The sequence below is a fragment of the Vulpes vulpes genome, chromosome 3 (assembly GCF_048418805.1).
Source record: "Vulpes vulpes isolate BD-2025 chromosome 3, VulVul3, whole genome shotgun sequence".
Classification (NCBI taxonomy): domain Eukaryota; kingdom Metazoa; phylum Chordata; class Mammalia; order Carnivora; family Canidae; genus Vulpes; species Vulpes vulpes.
Window position 1 is genome coordinate 18,165,520 of NC_132782.1, and position 23,799 is coordinate 18,189,318.

Sequence of the window (23,799 nt, forward strand, 5' to 3'; positions counted from 1 at the left end):
TTATATTCACCCATCCCTCCGCTTTCATGTTTTCAACCGACGATTTACAATGCTCTTTCTCCCATGACCTCTTTTCTGAGTCTCCGTTTCATATTTCCACGGCTGCATCTCTACCTGTTTCTCCTCCCATGACCTCGGACTCAGCAGGAAGCCAGCTTCTCCCCGACATATCCCTATTTCTGTCAATGACACCATCGCTCTTCCAGTCACCCAGGTCTGAAACCTTGGCATCACCTCTGACTCTTTCCTCCTTCTCTCCCACACCCCCAGCTTCTGTGGCCTCCTCCTGAGACAGGTCTCTCAATTCCATTCCCCCTTTCCCGGCTCCGCTTCCTGCGCTGCTCAGGCCCGCACGCCCCCATCACCGGGTGGTGACAGTATTTACCTCTCGCTGCTCCCCAGTTTCGCCCCAGCAACGCATCCTGCAACCACGTGGCCTGCTCGCGCTCTCTGTGTCCCCTCCACGGGGCAAACACGAACACCCATTTTAACCCTTTGACTCTAACTTCCCGCAGTGCCCGCAGAGGACACAAGTGCAAACTCAAGCCCCTGGATGACGCCGTCAGCCCCTCGGCGACCCGCCTCCTCCTCCGCAGGACCATCCTGCCCAATCAACACTTTTCTTCCCCGCACTCGGGGCCACATTTCGCTCACGCCTGCAGCGGATGCTCGTCCTCGTCTGAGCTCCGTTTCGGTAAAGTCACCGTCAGCCACCAGGGAGGCGGCCCAGGACCCCTCCTCCAGATTCCCCAGGTGTTTGCGGACGGTCCCGCCGGGGCAGGTGGGGCCCCAACCGCTGGCGACGTCCCAGGGCCGCGGGGCCCGAGGGCGAGGTCTGCGGCCGAGGCCCGGGGCGCGGGGGCACCTCGAGCACGAGGGGCGGCTGCGGGGAGCGCGGGGCCCCCCGTGCCGGGCCTGGGGCGCGCGGGCAGGTGCTCGGCCCGCCGGGTGCGGTGCGGGTGCGGGTGCGGCGCGGCCCGGGGTGCCGCCGGGAGCCCGCCCGCTCGCAGGGAGGTGGTGCTGTGGCCGCGGCCGGCTCGCTCATTGGCGCGGGCGGAGAGGCGGAATGTTCAACTCCTGACTCGGGCGGAAGCGTGGGAGCCGCGCGGGCCGCCGTCCCCCCCCCCCCCCCCCCCGCCCTCGCCGCGCGGGGCCTCGGCGCCCCGGCTGCTGCTCCTGCTGCTCCTGCTGCTCCTGCCGCTCCTGCCGCCGCCGCCGCCGCGCCCCGCCCGGGAGCCAGGTAAGGAGCGCGCGGGGCCGCGGAGGCGACGGGGGGCGCTCGCCCGCTCCCGGGCCCAGGCCCCGCCGGCCGCCCCCTCCCGCCCCGGGCCCGCGCTCCCGCGCTCCCGGCGGCCGCCCGAGGGCCCCGCGAGGTTGGCGTCCGGAAGGGCGCGCGCAGCCGTCGGCCGCCGCCGCCGCCCCTGCCCCTGCCCGGCCCGCGCCCCCGGGGCCGAGCGCCCGCCTGGCCGCCGCCCACCCGGGCCCGGGAGGCGCAGCGCGGGGCTCCGAGGGGCGCAGGCGCGGGCGGCCCCGGGCCGAGGGCTGCGCGGGGCGGGGGGGGCCCTCCGCGAGCCGCCGCCGGGCCTCCGCGGGACAGCGCGCAGCCCCCCGGCCCGCACCCGTCCGCGGCCCCGGGCCCCGAGCCCTGCCCCCGGGCCTCCGCCCTCGGCCCCGCGGAGGCCCGGGCAGCTCGCAGACCAACTTCAGCACGCCCGGCCGGCGGCAGGGCCCCCAGCTGCCGCACACGCACACGCACACATGCACACACGCACACACGCACACATGCATGCACACGCGCACAGGCACAGGCGCGCACACACACGTGCACACACACGTGCACACGCAGGTACACACACGCGCGCGCACACATGCACACGCAGGTACACACACATGCACACACATGCACACACATGCACACACATGCACACACATGCACACGCGCAGGACACGGGCCGCGCCGTGTCAGATGGCTGCGTGCGTGTGTTTCTGCCGCACCCCAGAGGCTCGCAGAAGCCGGGTGGGGAGGGCCTCGTGCGTACTTAGTTCTGTTAGTTTCTTCAATAACGAAAGCGCCGGCCTCCGGGCCGAGCCGGGGATCCGCAGCAGGCCCCGGGTTAGGAAGTGTGGCGGGATCCGCGTCCAGGATGCGTGCGAGGCGGTTGCTAACGTGGCCGCTGCTTTCAGCTCCGAGGCTGCGTGAGCTCAGAGCCCTCCTTGCTTCACTGACCTCGGTTGAAGTGAGCAGTCGGGGTTCAGGGGATCCAAACCTACAGACGTGTTGAAAGACAAAAGCAAGTGATTCCAGAGAGTCCACGACTTTTTCTTGCAGTACAGGCCCATCTCCACAGTGAAATTTCACGTCGTTTTTATGATTTTTCAAAAAAAAAAAAAAAAGTCTGACGGATGCACTTTAATTATGGTTTTGGTCATTTGCAGAGCCTTTGTTTAAAGTTCCTGCTGCGGCCAGTGGGAGAGATTTGGGAGATTGCAAATGAACATGAATCCGGTTTGTTTGGAAAGAGCAAATTAAGAAAAAGGCCTCATAAAGCAATGTGTACAGTTTAGTCTCTCACAACAGAATTCCTACTGTAACTTTTCTGGGAGGCTTTTTTTTTTTTTTTTTTTTGACCTAGAAAATACTGTTTGAATCAAAAGTTACAGTGGTGATAATTCTAGAGTCAATGACCACAGTGCAATGGGAAGGATCCTTTTTTCTTGTCTAGAAAAGCAAAGAGATGACTGGTCTCTTCGTCTAACTCTTTTACGGAACACATAAGACACATTAAAAAGAGAAAAAGAGAGAGAGAAATATCCAGATATTAAGCAGGAGGATTTGGATCTAAAAATGGATGGTCAAAGATCTTGGGAACTAAGGGACCTTCTTGCCAAATAAGGAAACTTGGCAAGCTGCACTGTGTATTTTAAGTTAGCACAAGAGTGAGTGTTATTGGCAATATATTGGCTGAGAGCCTATCTGGAATGAGCAGTGAAACTGACTTTGACAGGGCTACAAAACTATAAACAGGAGTTATGAGGAGCCTGGAGGACTGATCTAGTCAGAGAAAACACTGGAGAAATTACAATGATGTTTCATGAAAGGAGGTCAGACATACAGTGAAGCTATTTGTGTGGAGTAAAAGAGAAAAATGGGCAGTTTTTAGAAATTGTTAGATTCAGAGAAAAGAGGAGAGAATCAATGATTTAAAAAAAAAAAACCCAGAAAAAGATGTTTGTGGTGACACAGTACTTCTTGGAATAAGATAGCCTTGTGTCTGTATCCAGAGATATTGAAAATAAAAATCAATTTGGATCATTTGTTTTTCCATTTTATTCTACCCAGGACAGATTGACAGGGAGGGTGTCTTGTCTATCTAAATGTAATAGGAATAGCTAAGGCACCTTTTGGTCCTACTGCAGGGAAGATTTAGGCTACTTCTTTTGTGGCTATTAACCTTGCCCCACTACACACAAATAAGCAGAGTTCCAGCTGTGACCAGAAAACTGTACCTGTTAAGGAAAGAGAACTGTAAATGCTAGAGCTTAGATTGGTTTGCCTGATACATGGGTGCTTTTGTGTCAGACCCTCCTACAGACAGCTGAAGCATCGATTATGCCCTAATAGCAGTTAAATAATCCCAGCACAGTAGAAGATTCTGTGAGAACAAAGCAGCCTCGCATTGACACCCTAACCTCGCATCACAAATGCTAATAGGAAATTAAAGCCTCAAATTGAACTTTAGGTGGATAATAAGCAATCTAATGATTACTGTATTAAGGAAACGGTTTGTTTAAGGCCAAAAAAAAAAAAAAAAAAAAAACCAGATTTGAAGGAAAGAGCAGAATGATGGAGTGGGAAAAAAAAGACATGGTGAAAAAAATGATATGACTTTGAAGTCAGGCCCGAGTTTGAATCCTGATCATGTTACTTGTAAGTTAGGTAGTTGGCTTGGGCAACTTTCATCCCCTTCATCCTCCGTTTTCTCATGTGTAAACTGGGCACCGTAATACATGCCTGCTGCATCACACGTTTATGCATAAACGTGTGATGCAGCACGTGGAAATGCCTGAAGAACCAGCCCCCGAAACTACAGCCACCATGACTGAGCCGTAGGAAGAGTATTTTTCCACATTCTCTAATTAGACACAGAGCAAGCTGCCTGTCTCACCTGTACTCAGGTAAGGCTTGCCCTTGGTAGCTGGCCCCGTTCCCAAAACGTACTTCGTGTGTGTTTACAGGCCTGGGAGGTTTTCCTAGCTACTCTCCTGCTTTGAGTGTCCTTATACTTTGTAAAACAGCTTTGCGCACAGCTTTATGATATTTTGGTCAAAGAATCTGAAAGTTATTGCATTTAAATATCTATACGCGGATTTTAAAGAACTCAGGAGTTCTATGAGTAGGGGGAAGGCTATGATCTAGAAGACCAAAACCAAAATTACTTGGATCCATTCATATAGCTGGCTTCAAGCACAGCTTATCTTCAGGGGCTAACATCCTTCTGGACCTTCTATAGGAAAACCAAGAGAAGGCAAGGATCGTTATCTAAAGATTTTGGAGTGAATCTTTTCTTATGAAGCTTTTCTACTAAAGTACCCTATTGTGGAGAAGAATGTATTTTTTTTTTTAAGTTACTTATTTATTCGTGAGAGACGCAGAGAGAGGCAGAGACATAGGCAGAGGGAGAAGCAGGCTTCCTGCAGGACTCGATCCCAGGGTCCTGGGATCACCACCTGAGCCAAAGGCAGATGCTCAACGACTGAGCCACCCAGGTGCCCCAGAAGAATGTATTTCTTCAGGGATCTGTAAACCTAGCTACAGATACTCCCCCATCTAAGCAAGCACTTTCTTTAAGCACTTTTATATTTAATCTTAAAAATCAAGTGAATTTCTCATTCTCCGCCGTGCTGTTTCATTTTATTGAACCAACCAGTACAAACAGATGACGTGTTTATTCCCCTGGATGTTCAGGTAAAATGGACTTGTAGGACGTGGGTTTATTTATACACCTTCCGCACAGTGCTAGATACCCCCCGTGTGGAGGGGCATGAGCCTGGTTCTGATAAAGGGACGTGCACCATTAGGCTTTGCCACTCCGCCCATCGCAAGGCGGACATGCGGTTCCATTTTGCTGAGAAAAGCATAGCAGTAGATCATCATCCAAAGAGTTTTTATTTTCTGTGGTTATCCTGTGGCTTTCAGCGTGAACAAAGTGCTTTGGAAACGGAGTAGAGGGGAGAGGGAAAAGAATGGTTATAGGAGAGGAATCTGGAACAAACTCACACCTTCCCAGCCAGTTTGGGAGGAGAAATTGAGGAGTATGGCCCAGTCATCTCCATCATCCCCATCGCTGACTGTGATCACTGCTCCTCCACCTTGCCAGGGACTCTTAGGTCAGGTTCATGATTGTATCCCTCAGAAGGGAGACCATCCATACTTTATTGTAGGTTGATTAGTCATAGAATACTCTTAGGGTTGCTGTTCTGGCTGTTGCAAGAACCTCCTGTCCCACATACCCACCTCCCAATGAACGCTCAGTGATAGGCAGCTCACTACTAGACAGACTGGCATATTCTCGCAGGCAACTCTAATAACCAGGAATTCTCTCTGGGATTTTTACATCGGCAGCGCATTCTATAGGGTCTTCCCTGGTTTTAACAATCCCCATTTGCTTTCATCTTATATCAGAGTTGCCAGGTTTCAACTGTCCTATTGACCCTTTTCAGGGAACGTTTGTTCTAGGTAATTAGTCTAAGACAGTACCTGTTTGTCAGATACTTTCTGTTTGACAGAAAATGGCTCAAGGGTAGAAACAAGAGCCAAGTGGCAGCACCATTAGGGATGGGTAGGCCTGCTGAGTGAAGTAAGCCTTGTTTACTCTTGTTTTCTCCCGCCGCCACCACTCCCACCCGCAAACATCTGTGGATTCCTCTTCCAGCCGCCCCATGGAAATGTGCCCTCGCAGTGCTCCTTGACTCACAGACTCTGGTCCAGCTCTCTTCCCATGCCTCTAGTCCTTGGACACCAGGCCCTCTGCAGTGACCTCATGTCACGGAATTGTACCTACTTCATGTTGCCTCGTTGGGCTTCTGTTTGAGCACAGGCATATTTCCACACAGTCTTTCTGTGGCATAAGTGCCCCTGCCTCCTACATTCCTGTTTTGCCTCCAGTGACAACATTTCTGGCACGGACATGTGTGTTGCAGAAGTCTGTCTTCATTAATTAAAATATTACAGTACAAATAAGAATGTTGCATTTAGCTAACTCATTTTTACTTTAACCTTAGCTGTAATTAGAGGGATTTGTTGTATGGTGAAGCGTGAGCGCACGCGTGCACACACACACACAATAAAACAGTAGCTGTTCTATTTCTTAGAGTCTTAAAGTCTACTTCTCTCTGCTGTCCATCATCACTAAAGATCCTGTCCACTGAGCCCAACCTGTTCTCTACAGGCTGCTTTTCAGTGGCAGCCTTGGAGGAAGGAAGGAAGGAATATCTATGGTAGACACAATATGAGTTGGTTCTATTTGCATACCTAATCTCCTTTGGCTAGACTTACAGATATTTTTTAAGTGGTATGTATGTATGTATGTATTTATTTATTTATAAAAGATTTTATGTATTTATTCATGAGAGAGAGACTGAGGCAGAGACATAGGCAGAGAGAGAAGCAGGCTCCCTGCAGGGAGCCCGATGCAGGACTCTATCCCGGGTCTCCAGGATCACGCCCTGAGTCAAAGGCAGATGCTCAACCGCTGAGCCACCCAGGCTTCCCTTTTGAGTGGTTTAAAAACAAAAACAGTAGAAGAGCAGTCCTTTTCTAGAATAGAATCTGAGAATCTTTGTGCTTGCTGTTGGGAACAAATATGCCAAACTCAAGCTTTCCCCATGTTTTAAAGATAAGACCTGTAGAAAAAAAAAAAAGAATTCATATTATTAATAGTTAGCACCATATTAATAATTAGACCAAGTCAATAATTAGAACCATAATCCAAGTGGTATTGTTTTAATACACGTGATAAAGCATATTTTTGTTTTATTCACTAATCTATGTTAAGGAGGCTGAAAAACAATACGAGCATAAATAAATATTAGAGCGGCAAGTTTGGCAAAAGAATTTGTTGAGGGCTGTTTTCTAAAAGGCTTTTTTGGTCCTATTCAGGTCATTCTAAAATAATTTTGTTTTTTTCCTGTATTGCATCAAAAATAAACTTGTAACTTTTGTGAAGAAGGGAAAAAGGAAAATGTAAATTAGGGATAGAAAAAGAGGAAGAATCTGCATTCAGAAATTATAAGCCCATATAAATCTAAAAGAAAAATTAAAAAAAAGCCCAAAGACCTATTTTCTAGTAAAGTTAGTTCTTTTATAAGGTGGATTTAATTAAGAAAAAAAAGTTATGATTTGCAGGTATTTAATGAAAGTGGTTGCAGTTTCTTAGATCATTTAATAAAGGAAGACAGTGACCAGCATGGAAAGTAGGTAAACTCTAGGAACCTACCAAAGTGAATACTATAATTGAATAAATAGGCCTAGAAACCATTATTTTAAAAGTGCAAAAAAAAAAAAAAGTATCGTCTTTTAGTAACTTATTCTCGTGAAAAGGTTTGAAAGAAAATTATAATTACTCACTAATAAGATCTTGCAAAAATGGCCAGAAGCAAAAGCAGCAAACAGAAGAGTGAGAAAAAATGAAAACATTCATAGATAAGAGGGATTTGGGAACCAATAGTACATTTATCTATATATCATTGCTCTGCAAAACTACTGGAGGTGTAAAATGATCTGAAAACAGAGGGAAGAAAACTATGGAGGAAAACATACCTGATGATGAAAGCCAAAGAAGTAAATGGCTAAATATGAAAACAAGAAATATTAAGATACCTTGACAATCATCATTTCCATCTATTGAGTATTGTGTACTGGGTGCTGGTACTACCCAAGGTACTTTCACAGCATCTCCCAATTTCCAGCACCAGGCAGGTTGGGTATTATTGCCCGTGAGAAAACTGAGGTCAGAGAGGCACAGTGCCGGGGCCAAGGTCTAACAGCTAGTAAATTCAGGTTTGCTACTGGCTCTAGCTGGGTCTTTCCCCTGGACCGTGCTGCTTTTGTGTTGAGATAGCTGTTATTTGGAAATAAAACTCATTAAACAAGTCAGATAATATTCTGCAAACTTTTGAGCTAGCAACTGTGAATCATTTGGTAAAAGAATAGATTTCAGATTTTTTATTTATTGGGCCTTTTAGACATTTGCAATGTCAAGGTCAGAAAATGTGTTTGGTTTAAGGTTACCAAGAGGTAGAGGCAGAGTTAAAACCCATTATCTATCTAATTCTAAATCTTGTTTGTTTTTTATAGAATGTTAGCAAGGTCTTTTTTGTTTTATTTTGTTGTTTTAAATTCAGGACAAAAGTCCATTTTTCTTTTTTTTGGATTAGAAAGCTGAAAACTTTAAAGTCAAATAATACTCCACTTAAGGTTTCCTGCCTCCACACATTTTCACTTTTGATAGTTCCTGCTGATGGCGATATATATACGCTTTCAGCAATTTAGTTAATAGTTAAAAATCATTTTTAAATTTCAATTTTAACATTTTTAAAAATTGAAAAAGTCTGTCTTACTATTCAAGTACTCAAATAATTGGACTCCACCACATTAGTGATTTTCAGCATTTTCAGTGCTGTGACACCCTGTTAGCTTTGATTTTTGTAATATTTCTGCTTTAACTTACCTTTCTGCACTGTGTGGTAGATCCTTATTAATACTTAAAATAGCTGTGAGGGTTTATGAAACAAAAGTTAAAATGCTACAAAATTAGACTGGTAATTGTTACATGGAGAAAAATTGCCTTTCTTGGGTAAAAGCTATTATTTTAATATGGTGGGATGTAAACATCATTTGATGGGCATATTAGGTTAAATACATTTATATAGATTACTCATTGTTAAATTCGGTTTTATTCACTGGAGAATGCATCTGAAAAATGAGAACATAATTTCATTAGCTGGTAGTCTTCCCCAAGATGCTCTAAGTACAATTAATCAGCAACTCAGATTTTCCATTCTTCTGATCATAAGTTGATCCTCTTAGAATAATGATTTTAAATTAGCTCAAGGGGAAAAATAAATATACAGGTATCTTCCACTTTTTGAAAATTTGCAACACACCACTTTGCTTTTATGAAAGACCTACCTTGGTGCCTGTTTCTACTAACTGAAAGAAATCCGAAGAGGATTTTCACATTTAGGGAAAAAAGGTGTGAAGGGAAATTGCCTTCAGTGTTTGTTTTGCAGTGAGCTGATATAGAGGCGGTAGGCACCCCAAACTTCTCTCCCCTCCCTCCCCTACCACACTCAGCATCTCAGCATGCAGCTGCTGTAGCTTTAAACCGTGTCTGAGAGCATCTGTACTTTATTTATCTTGACTTATTTTGTGCATCTGTTAGCAAGGTATGTCTAAAATCCCAGAAAAGTCTAAAATTGTCCATTTAGGCATCTGGAAATACTCAAACTTTTTTCCATGTAAATTAATGGCAGTTGCTTTTATGCTTTATACCATTTTGGGTAACAAAAGGTCTCATAGGAAGACTCTCCTTTCGTATGGTGGGGGGAACCTGTATGTGGTCTGACACCCATATGGATGGCAATGGGAATCTCAATCAGGTTTTTCAGCTAAGTCCATGATGGTTTGCCAAACTCACTGGAGTTAAAACCTGTACTCACATACCCCGGAATTGTTAGTCTCTTCAGTAATAAGATGGGGCTAAATTTTTTATGGTCTTAATAAAACATTCAAGTAATTACAGAGTTCCATTCACACATAGCCATTTTCCAAATGGCAGGATGTATCACAAAGTGAGTAACAGTGATTCTGGGAAGGACATGAATAGAACATGATTAGTTGCCTCACCTCAAGGAGGGAAGGTCCTGGAGAACTATACTTCTCAGTGGTCAGCCTTCCTCTGGTGTTCTTAGGTCCCTTTCAACTGTAGCTGATCCTGCCTCAATTCATCCATGTTCCCTGGATTTGCTCTGTACCAAACGTTTAGATTTATTGATCTCATCCTGGTTCAGATCTCTAGGTTTGTTTTGAAAAGAACTTCCTTTTTTTCCCTCTTGCTGTTCTTCCTCTTTTTCTTCCTTCTCCTTTAGACTCATAGACACCCACTTCTGGAGTCCCAAACATACTCTCCTCAGTTTCCCAAAAGGCCTACGCAGCAGTTTTCAAATCAGAATTTTCTTCACAGTCCTCTGGGGAGAACTTGTAAACACTACAGAGCTCAGAGATTCCTTAGCCTGTTTGAAATCTTTCTAGCTACAAAAGGTATGATGGAAGGACAGCCAGAAACTATTTATTCATTCATTTATTCATTCATTCAGCAATTTTTGAATGGAAAATGTGCGACGTGCCTGGCTGTGTACTTAAGTGCTGAAGATCCAGATGTAAATAGAAAAAAAGTTTTGCCTTTAAGGGATTTATAGTCTGGTGGGAAGATGAATGAATAAAGAAAGGCACTAAGGCACAGAGGAGAATCTATTTCTGTTTATGAGACTTGAAGCAGAGAGTTGAGGACAGGAGTTTCCCAGGCAGAGGAAGACATTCAAAGTAGAACTAGCTTGTGCAAAGGTATGGGGATAGACGTGAGAGAGGTTAGCATGAACTGAGAACTGCAAGTAGTTCCTCATGTGTGTATGGGGAATGAGAAAACAAGAAGTAAAAGCTATAAGTGGTAAAAGAGTAACACAAACTTTCCCAGAATTAAAAGACATGAATTCACTGAGAGTACTGGCTGAGAGGATTCACTGAATGTCCTACCAACGAATGGTAGGAAGGACTTCTAAACACTCTTCAACTTGTCCTATTAATTTCAGGTTTCTGGAAAGGAACACAGGGTTCTCAAAGCTTTCAGAGAAGTAACAGTATAAAAAGAATTAGTTACCAGAGCAGCATCAGGCTGCTTTATAGCCACATTAGAAACTTAGAAGACTATGAAGTAATACCTTTGAAATTATAAGGAAAATTATTTCCTCCATAGAATTGCAAACCTAGCCAGGCTACTGGTGAATGAAGATGTTTTAAGACAGAGTCTCGATTAAACCAGGAAAGAGAAACCAGGGGATTCAAGGACAGGGCTTCTCACAAAGGAGAAGGTGAAGGAAATTTTAGGATGATGGTGAGTAGAAGTCCCAGTCCAAGTCAGGCCTAGATAGCAACCATCCAGCCAGATAGAATCAAGATGAAGAGTACAGGGAGAATGTCTCTAAGAAAACAATAGAACACTTTCTCCCAAATTACCTGATGTTTTTTATTTCATTAGAGGAGTTTTTGCAGTTCTTGGGAGAGTTTGATGAGGTATGTAAGTGCTGAGAATATAAAAAGCTAAGCCAGGGGGTGCCTGGGTGGCTTAGTCTGTTAAGCATCTGTCTTTGGCTTAGGTCATGGTCCCAGGGTCCTAGAATTGAGCCCCATGTGTTGGTATCTCTGCTCAGTGGGGGGTCTGCTTTCCCCTCTGCCCATACCCCTGCTCATGCTCTTTCAAATAAATGAAATCTTTCAGGGGGGTGGGGTGGAGTGGGAAGCTAAGCCAACAACAAAAACAGAGAAACTAATAACTCTAGGAGAAACAAAAAGTTATCCAAGAAAGGAAAAATCATTGAATTCTACACAGTACTCCTGGGATTATTTACTTTGTCTACAATAGTTAGACTACTGAATTGGTTTAACTAAATGTTACAGTGTAGTTGGAAGCTGGGAGGACTCGGCAAGTGTGACATATTTTTATGCAAGGAGTAATGGGAGTATATGGAAACTAAATTCTTTTCTTCCATAGGGAGAAATGAATAGATAATATCTGTAATGGAACACCAAGAAATAGCAATATGAACACATTTTTTAGAAATATGGAAGTAAATAGAAAAAATGTTAAAGAAGTTGAAATTAGTTTCCTCTGGAGAGAGATGTGGATGTGGGGAGGGGTAGAGCAAGAGAGTTCTATTTTTTTTATTATAAGCTTTGTAGTCCTATTTTATTTTTATACTTTGATAAAAATAAAAATGATTGATAGCAGTATAGACTTAGCATTGGTAACACTGAGGGAATCTTGCAAGTGGTGTTTTGCATTTTGTTGAACAAACTTTTTAGCTTGCATATTCTATGTTCCTACCTTTGGCACATTCCTAAATATTATTTAAACTTTTATTTCCTCTTTTCTTTCTTTCTTTTTAAAGATTTTATATATTTATTTGACAGAGAGAATGCACAAGTAGGAGCGAGCACAAGCAGAGGGAGTGGCAGGCAGAGGGAGAGGGAGAAGCAGGCTCCTTGCTGAGCAGAGTCTGATGTGGGCCTCTCTCCCAGGATCCTGGGATCATGACCTGAGCTGAAGGCAGATACTTAACTGAGCCACCCAAGTGCCCCCAAACTTTCTTCTTTTCTGTAATTAACTGAATATGAATTGAAGCAAAAGTTAGTAAGGTAAATTGTTGACTCACATATGTATATAGCTTTAAAGTTTTTTTCCTCTGTGGTTTTATGTAGACAGTGAGCTAACTTTTAAACTTTATATGACAAACAATTCTCTCTCTTGCCTTCTCCCCAGAGTAGAGCAGAGTTTGACTTTGTGTAAGAAATCATCATTCTCGGGGCGTCTGGCTGGCCCAGTAGGTAGAACATGTGACCCCTGATCTCAGAGTTGTGAGTTCAAGTCCCACACTAGGCATAGAGCTTACTTTAAAAGAAAAAAAAGAAGAAGAAGAAATTGGCATTCCTCAGTGACATGGTGTTCCTAAAATGGGATTGCTCGTCAGCTGCACATTAAGATCTCTGAGCCAACTGTGTACATCACTCAGCAGACCTTCCAGTTGTTTATGAAGAAATTTTGTCAATTTATATAGATACAAACTGCCTCCTTCACCTTTTTATTTTGAAAATAATCAAACCTCAAGAGAAATGGAAAGACTAGTGAAACACTCAAACAACTTTTACCTAGATTCACCAGTTCTTAACATTTTTGCCATATTTGCTTCCTTTCCCTCTAGACCCATGCACTATTTTTGGAGGTGGAAGGGGGGGGTCAAACCATTTTAAATTAAGTTGTAGGCATAATTCTTAAGTGTGTCCCCCAGTAGATCTCCCAAGAATAAGGACATCCTCTTATCAAAGCAAAATACCATTAATATCCACAAATAAAATAATAGTACCTAATAGATAGTTGGTATTCAAATTTCCCCAAAATCCCAGTAATACCTTCTATAGATTTTGTTTTTTGATTCCAGTATCCAGTTTGTGGTCATGCATTGCATTTAGTCATCACATTGATTTCTGTCTCCTTATGCTAGAAGTTTTCCTGCTTTTTAAAATAAACTCTCATGACATTGACAGTTAGGAGGACCCCACCCCAGGTGTTTTGTATACATACGGATTTATCTTTTTGCTCCCTCATTGTGAGATTCTGGTTTACAGTTTGGCAAGACTATGTACACAGACTTTTGTTATCCGCCTGCTTTTTTATGCAGGTTCAAAATTTTAGTCCTTTGTTTTCTTGTTTGTATGTTTTTATTTTGTTTTTCCTGCTGGTCTGTGGTTCGGCACGGTGTGTAAGGAATGACCACTTCCCCAGATAATAGTAAAACTCCTTAGACCGCAGAAGACTATCACTGTAATAATCTCTGGGAGGGGTAATCTGTTCCTCTGGAGACAAACATAATATTTTTTTTTAAACATTCTTGGCAGAGTTCTTTGGATGACTTAATATATTGTAATCAGGGGCAAATTTTCTACTCTTTAATTAAATTCTGCTACGGTGTACAGCCCAGGGAGCCACTTGTAGAAAACACTTGGCCGGCTTCTCTATCATCCCTAAATGGAACCTTGGCTTTTGGGATATAAACCCTGAAATTGGCCTTCAGTCTGCAGCATCGTGGCCCTGCTCGTGCCAGGATGCCCAGCTGGTTAGGTTATGATGTATATTTTGTGTGCAGTGCGCACAACGTGGAGAGCGGGCATGCCTCGGATGCCGGAAGAGCTATGCAAGCCTGCTGTTGAAAGCATGCCTCCGGTTTGTCAGGCTTCGTGATAGACCTGGTGACACAGTAGCCTTTAGGCAGAGCTGCTCTCGATGTGCAGGAAGCACCGCTACAGGTTTTGTCAGGGGGGAAATCCGAGCCATTTCTCCGTGAACAGCTGTGTTTCAAAGTCTGGACAAGTTGCTGTTGACTTTTGTTTGCATGGGCTGCCAGGGTACGTGTTTTCCTTCTGATTTGTTTACAGCCTTGCTTTCCTTTCTCCTAAGTCATCCAGGTTCTTTCTGGAGGTTTCACAGCACTGGCTACACATTCCCTAACGTGGGATTTGGAGGATTTGTTCTAGTATTTTTATAATCCAACTTTTCTTTTTCTTTCTCTCTGCAGATTTTGTGGGAGTCTAATACTTTGTCATTATGAGATGTCGTCTCTCGGTACCTCCTTTGTGCAAATTAAATTTGATGACTTGCAGTTTTTTGAAAACTGCGGTGGAGGAAGTTTTGGGAGCGTATATCGAGCCAGATGGATATCCCAGGACAAGGAGGTGGCTGTAAAGAAGCTGCTCAAAATAGAGAAAGAGGTAAGGTCTTTTTCTGCTCTCAGAAATGGTTGTGATTGCACTTATGTAAGCTTTTCAACCGAGTCAGAGGTCACAGGCTGTCAGGGACCTAGCAAGCGAGGCCTTTGGGGCTGATCCATGAGGCTGTTTCCCAATTTCCATTCTGGGAGCCCCATAAATAGAAATCACTGCCACGTGTGTGTTAGGGTTGAGTTCTCCTAGGGGTCATCTGAACTGAGAGGATTTCTTTCCATGGCATGAAAGACCGAATGTTCTCTGAGCTCTCATCGAGGGTGAAGGTGAGGCTTCAGCCCTTCTTAGGCTTCAGGCGTTTCTTTTCCCTAGGTCAGCCGAGAGGGGTCAGTAAAGAGTAACGTGTGAAAATTTTATTCCCTTTCTATTTTGGGTTTCGTGAATTTGTGGCCATCAGGAATTGTCTTTTAAAAAATACAAAGCATTATTTTTCTACTGAAATATACACAATAATAGTTTCTTGGATTTCACCTCGAAGCCAAAAGTGATGAACTTTGTTTAATAAAGAATTACCAGATGCTAGACAAAGAGCTGCCCTATTCATAAAATCAGAAAAGAGTCTTGGCTTCCAGAGTGTGGGACTTGTGCTGGTCCTTCATCTTCGGTACATATGCCCTTCATCTTCCTTAGAAATATGACACAGCTTGGTCACCACGTTCAGTTTGGTACCTGGAGAGTAAAGCTAATTGTGGAGCTGACCTGCAGGGGCTCAGTGGCAGTGATAGCTTTTAACAGCTACCCTCTGTAGCTTGCTTTGGTCATTTCTATTTATGTCCTGTTTTGGCTAATTATTGTTTTTTTTTCCCATGTCTTTTTAAAGTGAACTTTCCATAAATATCTTTTAATCTCCCCTGGATGATTTCTTTCTTTCTTTCTTTTTTTTTTTTCCCCCTTAACTGTTGTCAGTGAACCGTAGCAATTGATTAGAGAAGGAAACCCAAATGGCAGCACTTTGTGGCATTTCCTCCCAGCAGTGCTGTGTGACTGTGTGATCACCAGCTGGGTTTCCAGTTGTTGAAGCCAGATGAGAAGGTCTAAGATATTTCTGCCTTGGGGTACCAGGAGGTTGTGGAAACCATTACGGAACGATAGCTTTTAGTGCCAGTGTGTGCACTATACAGAAGGGTGCTAGGTAGAAAAATAGTAGCCAATTAGTAAAACCATTTCTTACTCTGGATGGACCTAGCTTCTTTTATCTAGTGAACTTTTAAGCCCCTTTACAGGCAAGCATTATTGTACCCATTTTATGGATGGGAAAATAGAGACTTGAAAAATATATTAAGGTGCCTCAGGAGGGGCAGTTCAAATCCAGGAGATCAGAACCCCTGTTCTGTGGTTCTTAACTCTGAAATCTGTAGTTGACCAGATTGGGGAGAAAATAAGCCAATTCTATCCAATTTATATTCAAAATACTTAAGCATGCTAATATTTATAAGCATTAGGTCTTGCAGCTTCAGTACAACACACATGCTCTAATATGGTTATTGAATGTGAGAAAGACTTTTTGAATCATGGAACAAATTTTGACAGGAAAACAGTCATTGCAACCTATTTGTCCCCTCCCCATAATACTTTTTTTTTTTTTTTTAACTATCTTTGAGAAGCTAGGAAAATGACATAGGAAAGCACAGGGGTGAAAACAGGAATTGGAAACTACAAAGTCCTGCTCTTGTGTAGGATTTTAACCTAAATGTGTATCATTCAGAAATTAGTTGATTTTAACCTAAATGTGTATCATTCAGAAATTAGGTGTCCAAAAAAGGACTTTTTATGGCAGTTTTTTCCAACCTCAGGATCCAATCAGGATCACATATTGCATTAATTGCTATATCTGTTTAGTCTGCTTTAACTGAACGTTTTCTCCATTTTTGTCTTTTAAACTTGGACATTTTTGAAGAGTGCAGGACTGTTTTGTAGAATGTCCCTCTTTTTGGGTTTATCTGATTTCCTCTTCCTCTTGCCTAGTTTAAGGTTATGCAGTTTTGAAGTAGTAATACTTCACCGGTCATGTGCCCTTGGCATATCTTAATGGGAAACTACGATGTCCATTTGTCTTGTTACTGGTAATACTAATTTTGAAGCCTCGACTAAGAGGGGTTTACCCAGTTTCTCCATAGTAAAAATACATTTTTTCCATCTGTAATTAATAATTAAGCTGTTGGAAGATACTCTGAGGCTATGTAAGTATCTTCTCTCAACAAAAGTTACCCAATGTTTTAAGCATCTGTTGGCAATTCTTGTTTATTTATTTTTTTAATTTTTTGGGCAATTCTTGTTTAAATGAGATATTATTATAAAGCAAAAAGGTCTAGCGTAAGTGAGAGCCTTCCTTTCTTCACTTATTTATTCACCTATTCATTCATTGTTTCATTGTAGACTTTTAGATTCTTTTTAAAATTCAAAATGTTACATTATATTACTGTTGTTATTCCCTTTCATGCTGAAAATGTCCCAATGCAAGAGTCCCTTCAAGTTAGTTCCTGTGTCCTTTTGATGTCTCCATCACTTTTTAGCATTTCCTTATTTTCTGGCACAAGAAGATGTTCCAGGCTGATCTCTTTCCTGCAATCAGCCATTTCTTCAAGAAGCCCAGGTTCAGGGTACCTGATTTGAAACCATGATATTTAGAAACCAAGATTTGGATACTCGTTTGGCTTAATGTAGACTTGCTTTAAAAAAAAAGCCTTTGGGGACCCCTGGGTGGGCACAGTTGGTTTAGCATCTGACTCTTGGTTTCTGCTCAGGTCATGATCTTGAGGTTGTGGGATTGAGTGACGTGCAAAGTCTGTTTGAGATTCTCTTCTTCCCCTGCCCTTCCCTATCCTATACTCACTCTTCCTCAGATAACGCAAATCTTAAAAAAAAAAAAAATTTAAAAGAGCCTTTGTTCTTTGGGAGGAAGAATGATTACAGATAAATTTTACTTATACAAGCATTTAATTGAAGCATTAATATGGCTAGCTATGATTTGTGATCGTGTGTTAGGGATGTAAATTGGTAAACTACTTGGAAAGAGATTAGCAAAAATGTATCAAAAGTCTTAAAATATTTACTCTCCTTAAGCCAGCAATTTTACTTCTATGACTTCATCCTAAGGAAATAATCAGAGATATGCAGAAAGATGGATATAATAGGCTGCTCATCTCAGATGGATAATGGTGAAGAACTGGAAACAACCCAAGTATTCTGTAACAAATTATCTTTTAAATTATGCTACTTCTCAAACACACACACACACACACACACACACACACACACACACATAGGCAAATATGGGAGGTGATAGATACGAAAGGATTCACACAGTGGAAGTAACACAGTACATATGTGTAGTAAAATGTTTTATACTTTTAAAATATTACAATTTTATTTGTTGATTATGCCTCAGTAAAGCTGCAAAAAATTATTCTACTTCTGTACGATGGAATTCTGTTGCATTTGGAAGAATATTTAGAGAACTAAGGAAATGCACGTTATTATGTCGCTAAGTGGTAAAGCAAGCTACAAAGCATCATACATACATAGTAAAGTCTTGGGTGTCTGCTTGGTGTCTGTTTGGTGTTTTTATTTTTTTCTTATACTTCTGTTGTTTTCCATATTCTTCTATACTCTCATATTTCCCCTCAACAGTTTATTGTGAAAATTTCAAACATAAAGAAGAGTTGAAGGAGTTTTCTAGTGAACATCTATATGTCTACCATCTAGGGTCTGTCATTAACATAAATACTTGCTTCATCACATATATATTCAGCTATGTGTCCTTCTATCCATCAATCCATTTTGATGTAATTCAAAATAAGTTGCATGCATCAGTACCTTTCCCATTAAATACTTCAGCATGCATATTATTACCAGAGATTAGTAGGTGTTTACTGTTTTGTTTCCTTTTGAGGTAAAATTTACATACAATAAAGTGCACAGATCACTCAGTTTTGACAAATATGAACACTGCGTGAGCCATATATTTACTTTTATAATTGGAAAAAATAAAAAAAATTATAGCTCTGACAGTCTATGTCACTTTCTTAGGATGTTCAAGTGAATGGAGTTTTATAAAATTTGTCAATATGTCACAGATTACTAATTTTCCTGTCTCAGTATGTGCGCCTAAAATGTTTAATGTTTACTTTTCTATCGATTTTTTTCAAAGAATTCTTCAGTGATAATTTAGCCTATGTTAGTTGCAGATTTACTTACGGTGCACTATTTATTTTTGTTAAGAATTTCAACAGGAAAAAAATAATATCTGAAGGATATTATTATAAAGGTAAGGAAAGAAGTCATTATCGTATCTTTTTGGTAAATTTCAGATGAGTTGAGATCGAACAGTATTGTTTAGGCAGAAATTGAAGCAGGAAGTGGAGAAGGCAGGGAAAGACATTGCAGGTCAAGGTCCTCTTTCCAAGCGCTGACCTCACACAGCACAGAGAATTAGTTCATCGGCTTCACGACCCTTTTAGAAAGGCTAATCACAGCAGCTTCATTTTGCTCTTGCAGTATATTTAATGGTATGTTAAACCAGACATGTCTGCACATGATATGTTTTTCCAAGAGATGGAGACCTGCGAGCATTTATGTTACCTTGACATCCGTGGGTCTCCTACTGATAGTAGGAAACCAGACTTAAGTATGAGATACGAAAATGATTCCTTTTGTTTCCCCAAAAGAACTGAAAGGAAACAGAGTGTTCAAGAGGTGTGAAATATGAGGATTTTTGCCTTGCCTTTTGCAAAGCACCACTCCCTTTATTTAAAAACACACACACACACACACAACAAACTTACCAAATTTGTTGTAGAAATGTTGAAATCAGATAAATTCACGTTTTGAAACTGTCCCATGCTGTATCTATAATTAAAGAGAGAACATCAAAATGTGAAAACAGGGCATAAGAAGAGGAACTACCGAGCAGCTTTTGTATCAAGGGGGAAATGCCCATGAGAAACAGAAAATACACTCTTGAAATCGACACAGAAATAAAAGGAAAAGCTTCTCTTACCCGGACTTCACCAGCCCCAGGGCGTTTAGCGGCTCACCCAAGGCTGGCAGATGTTTTTATCACTTTCTTAGCCCCGGGGAGACCCGTCTTCCTTTGCTCTGCAGTTGTGGGGCTGACGTTTCACTAAAGAACCGTTTGCTCGGACTGCGGTGGGAGCCGGCTCTGGACGCAGTAAGGAGGCCTGAAACGGCATCACCGATCTTGTAAGTCGTCTCCTATTCAGGTGCATTGATAGGACCGAGGCAGACGGGGATACCGTGGCTGCCCACGCCCGCCGTGGGGTTCTGGCACGTGTGGGATCCCCCGGGCCGGCGCGGCAGCAGGCCGCGGGCACCTCCGGGCACCTCCGGGCACCAGAGGGCCGACCTCGCTGCCGCAGAGCTGGCAGCCGAGCCTCTGCGGCTGCGCCCTCGGGTGCCCGCGCCCGGTGCCAGCCTGGGTGCTCCCCCGCCCCCTTCCCTCGGGTGCCCGTGCCCGGTGCCAGCCCGGGCGCTCCCCCGGCCCCTTCCCTCGGGTGCCCGCGCCCGGTGCCAGCCTGGGTGCTCCCCCGGCCCCTTCCCTCGGGTGCCCGCGCCCGGTGCCAGCCTGGGCGCTCCCCCGGCCCCTTCCCTCGGGTGCCCGCGCCCGGTGCCAGCCTGGGTGCTCCCCCGGCCCCTTCCCTCGGGTGCCCGTGCCCGGTGCCAGCCTGGGTGCTCCCCCGGCCCCTTCCCTCGGGTGCCCGCGCCCGGTGCCAGCCTGGGCGCTCCCCCGGCCCCTTCCCTCGGGTGCCCGCGCCCGGTGCCAGCCTGGGTGCTCCCCCGGCCCCTTCCCTCGGGTGCCCGCGCCCGGTGCCAGCCTGGGCGCTCCCCTGGCCCCTTCCCTCGCGGGTCCTGCCCTGAGCTCCGCTGAGGCAGCGCCCGCACAGCTGTTCCGCCCCGGCAGGATTTGCCCCTTCTGGATTGTTCTGCATGTGGGTCAGTGGCCTCCAGACTGTGCCCTTTGGCCCCGGAGCATCAGGCTGCCCCTGGGAACGTGTTGGAAGCCGCCCTCCGGGGCCTCCCATCTGCGGAGTCCCCAGCTCGGGCGGCGCCTGGCAGGGGCGGCCGAGCCTCCCCCCCCCCCCCCCCCCCGCAGTCGGAGGGCAGGTGCAGGGCAGGTGCAGGGCAGGTGCAGGGCAGGTGCGCGTGCTGGGGCGGCGGGGCGTCGGCGGTGGTTTGGAACGTCAGGTGGCCGAGTCCCGCCGGCGGTGGCCTAGAGGCTGTGGGATCCCTACGGTCGCCCCCGGCCTCCTCACCAGCACCCACGCCCGGGCTGGCAGGAGGGTGACGTGGGATGACACGCGGAGAAGGGCTCACAGCTCGGGGCGCCGCTGACAAGTCGCCAGCGCGGACAACGGTCCGCTGGCAGGTGCACGGCACAACCGCCCTCTGCGGTCAGCCTGGCCATGGGGCCACGTTTGGGGGAAGCTCCAGTTGGTGGTTTGCTAGAACCTTACGTGGGGGAAGGTGCCGGAGGCCGCGTTTACAGGCCCTGGTGCCCTCCCAGCCCTGGGGCGAACCCCGAGGGCCAGGGCGGCTCTGCCTTCCTGATGCTGTCGATGCTGTCGATGCTGTCGATGCTGTCGATGCTGTCGCCGTCCGACCATCCTCCCTGTCCCGGGTAGCCCTGCTGCGGCCCCTGGGCCCCCATCCCCCGGGCGGCTCCCCGGCGCACCAAGCCCCGCGGCCCCCGCCCTGCCCGCCTCCCCTCGGCCAGCCCGGGCCTGCCCCTTGACCTCTGCTCCGTCCTGGGGCCGGTCCTGCGCGGGCACACCCGCAGCCTCTGTCCCTGAGCCCCGGGGGGGCGGGCACCCACGGGCTGTGCCACTGCTGGGGGTGGCTTCCTTCAGCTGCGTGGTGCCGGAGCTCCCAGCTCTTGCCTTCTCTGTAAGGTCTCTGCTGTGTGATTTTTACAAATGCTCCAGCTTTTCCACCCTTTGGGCTGCCCTGCCACTCCTGCTTAGGAAATTTTAAACAGTTCAGAGTGCCATATACTTCAATGTTGGTGCACCACGTGTAAATCATCACTTAGAGAATAAGCACTGTTAAATAAATCATCTTATTTCATATATTTTTTAAAGATTTTATTTATTTATTCATGAGAGACAGAAAGAGAGAGAGAGAGAGAGGCAGAGACATAGGCAGAGGGAGAAGCAGGCTCCATGCAGGGAGCCCAGCATGGGACTCGATCCCGGGACTCCAGGATCATGCCCTGGGCCGTAGGTGGTGCTAAACTGCTCAACCACCCAGGGATCCCTCATCTTATTTCATAATTAACGTAGTCCTCATCCTGGGATTGAGCCCCGGCTCCAAACTCAGTGGGGAGTCTGCTTGTCCCTCTGCCCCTCCCCCTGCTCATGTTCTCTTTCTCTCAAATAAATAAAATCTTTAAAAATAAATAAATAAGTATCTAGAATTTTCTTCTTTGTTTTCTAGTGAAGACAGGAAGTCACACAAAGGGTATACTGAGCAGCTATCCATCACTCAGCCTGTCTCTGCATGGCAGTTTCCTTACTAGGAGCTGATAATTTAAGACCTCCCCCCCCCCCCAGGTGAACGACTCGAAAGAGATTTAAGAAATTAGACACATATTGAACAAATGTATATGTTAAACGAGTAAGCACGTATTGCTGATGTTTCTGAGGGCTGCACAAACTTTAGAGGAGAGGTAGTCGTCGGTGGGGAAAAGCCATAGGAAGGGCTTCTCCTAGAACCAGGGGGGGTTAGAACTGAATTTGATTAAAAAGTCACCTGAATTACAAATAATGTTCTTATCATGATCTGTGAATTGCAGTTACATGCAGACGAGCATCACTTTTGGCTTTTCTTCAGATTAATGATGTGACCATAAAAATCTTTAATCTGCAAAAAAAGCCCCTATTCCTCCTTATTTTTGCTGCTCAGTTGTTTTACATTTTTACAGTCCTTTCAAAACTTTGTTAGATTACATGTTTACTTGCATGTGGAAGTTATTTTTGATTGGCCATGTGAGGAACATTAATTGCAAACTGTTATTTCAACTCTTCATTAAAGTATTATTGATCTCGGTATATTAAGCAATAAGCATTTCGGTTAGTTAATATTATCCAGTTAATTAATATCCAGCCGTGCTCTAAATATTGTGCTGAAATCAAACCAATGAATGCATTCCAATAAAAATGTTGTGTCCTGACTGGTGTAATACAAAGGTAGGTTCTTTCTTTATAAAAAGAGTATGAAGCACAAATTGAATTTCTGAGAAATTCAGAGCCAGATACAGAGAGAACAACTGAAAAATTGGAGAAGAGCCATCCATGAGTATTTCAGACAGTTTCAAAATAGATATGATTGGCTGTTAGTCTTCACAATAGGATTATGTCACTTGGGTATTAATAAGGTATCTAGGGGGATCCCTGGGTGGCGCAGCGGTTTGGCGCCTGCCTTTGGCCCAGGGCGTGATCCTGGAGACCCGGGATCGAATCCCACGTCGGGCTCCTGGTGCATGGAGCCTGCTTCTCCCTCTGCCTGTATCTCTGCCTCTCTCTCTCTGTGTGTGTGACTATCATAAATAAATAAAAATTAAAAAAAAAAAAGGTATCTAGGGGTGCCAGGGTGGCTCAGTTGGTTAAGTGTCTGACTTTAGCTTGGGTCATGATCTTGTTGTCTTGGGATTGAGCTCTCGGCTCCAGGCTCAATGGGGAGTCTCCTTGTCGCTCTGCCCCTCCCCCTGCTCATTCTCTCTCTCTCTCTCAAATAAAATCTTTAAAAATAAATAAATAGGTATCTAGAATTTTTTTCTCTGTTTTCTAGTGAAGACAGGAAGTCACACGAAATTACCCAAGATAGAGACTATCTTATTAACTTTTTTTAAATTCATACCTAATTCCTGCTCCTGGTTAGGACACCCAGTTCCTGTCTGAATATTGCTTTTGATGACATGTGAGATGCAGGCTGTTTAGTTTTGGAACAGTTTAATTCTTAGAAAGTTCTTTATAGTGTAACTTCTAGGCATTGATAATGGGTCTGACTCTGGGGCCACATAGAACAAATCTTACCCTCTTCTGTATGTCAGCTACTTGAGCACAGGATCTAGATCTTACTGATCTTTGTATTTCCTGAGCTCACTATAAACAATCTGTACATCTATAGGGTATAAGTAAACAAAATAATAAACCGGGTGTTCACACCTCAGC

At 44.7% G+C, this 23,799-nt stretch overlaps 1 protein-coding gene across 4 annotated transcripts in view; it reads left to right on the plus strand.

The window, feature by feature from the left end:
* The first annotated feature begins 1,078 nt into the window (after window positions 1–1,078).
* MAP3K20 (mitogen-activated protein kinase kinase kinase 20) overlaps window positions 1,079–23,799 on the plus strand; it is a 173,253-nt gene continuing 150,532 nt past the window's right edge. For 2 of the 4 annotated variants that reach the window (XM_025994018.2, XM_025994017.2), the window contains exons 1-2: window positions 13,776–14,236; window positions 14,407–14,599. In XM_025994018.2, coding sequence (XP_025849803.1) covers window positions 14,115–14,236; window positions 14,407–14,599 — 315 coding nt within the window. In that variant the 5' untranslated portion in view covers window positions 13,776–14,114. Of the gene's footprint in view, window positions 1,241–13,775; window positions 14,237–14,406; window positions 14,600–23,799 lie in introns of those variants that run through there. The other 2 variants (XM_072751964.1, XM_072751963.1) reach the window with 2 other exon arrangements.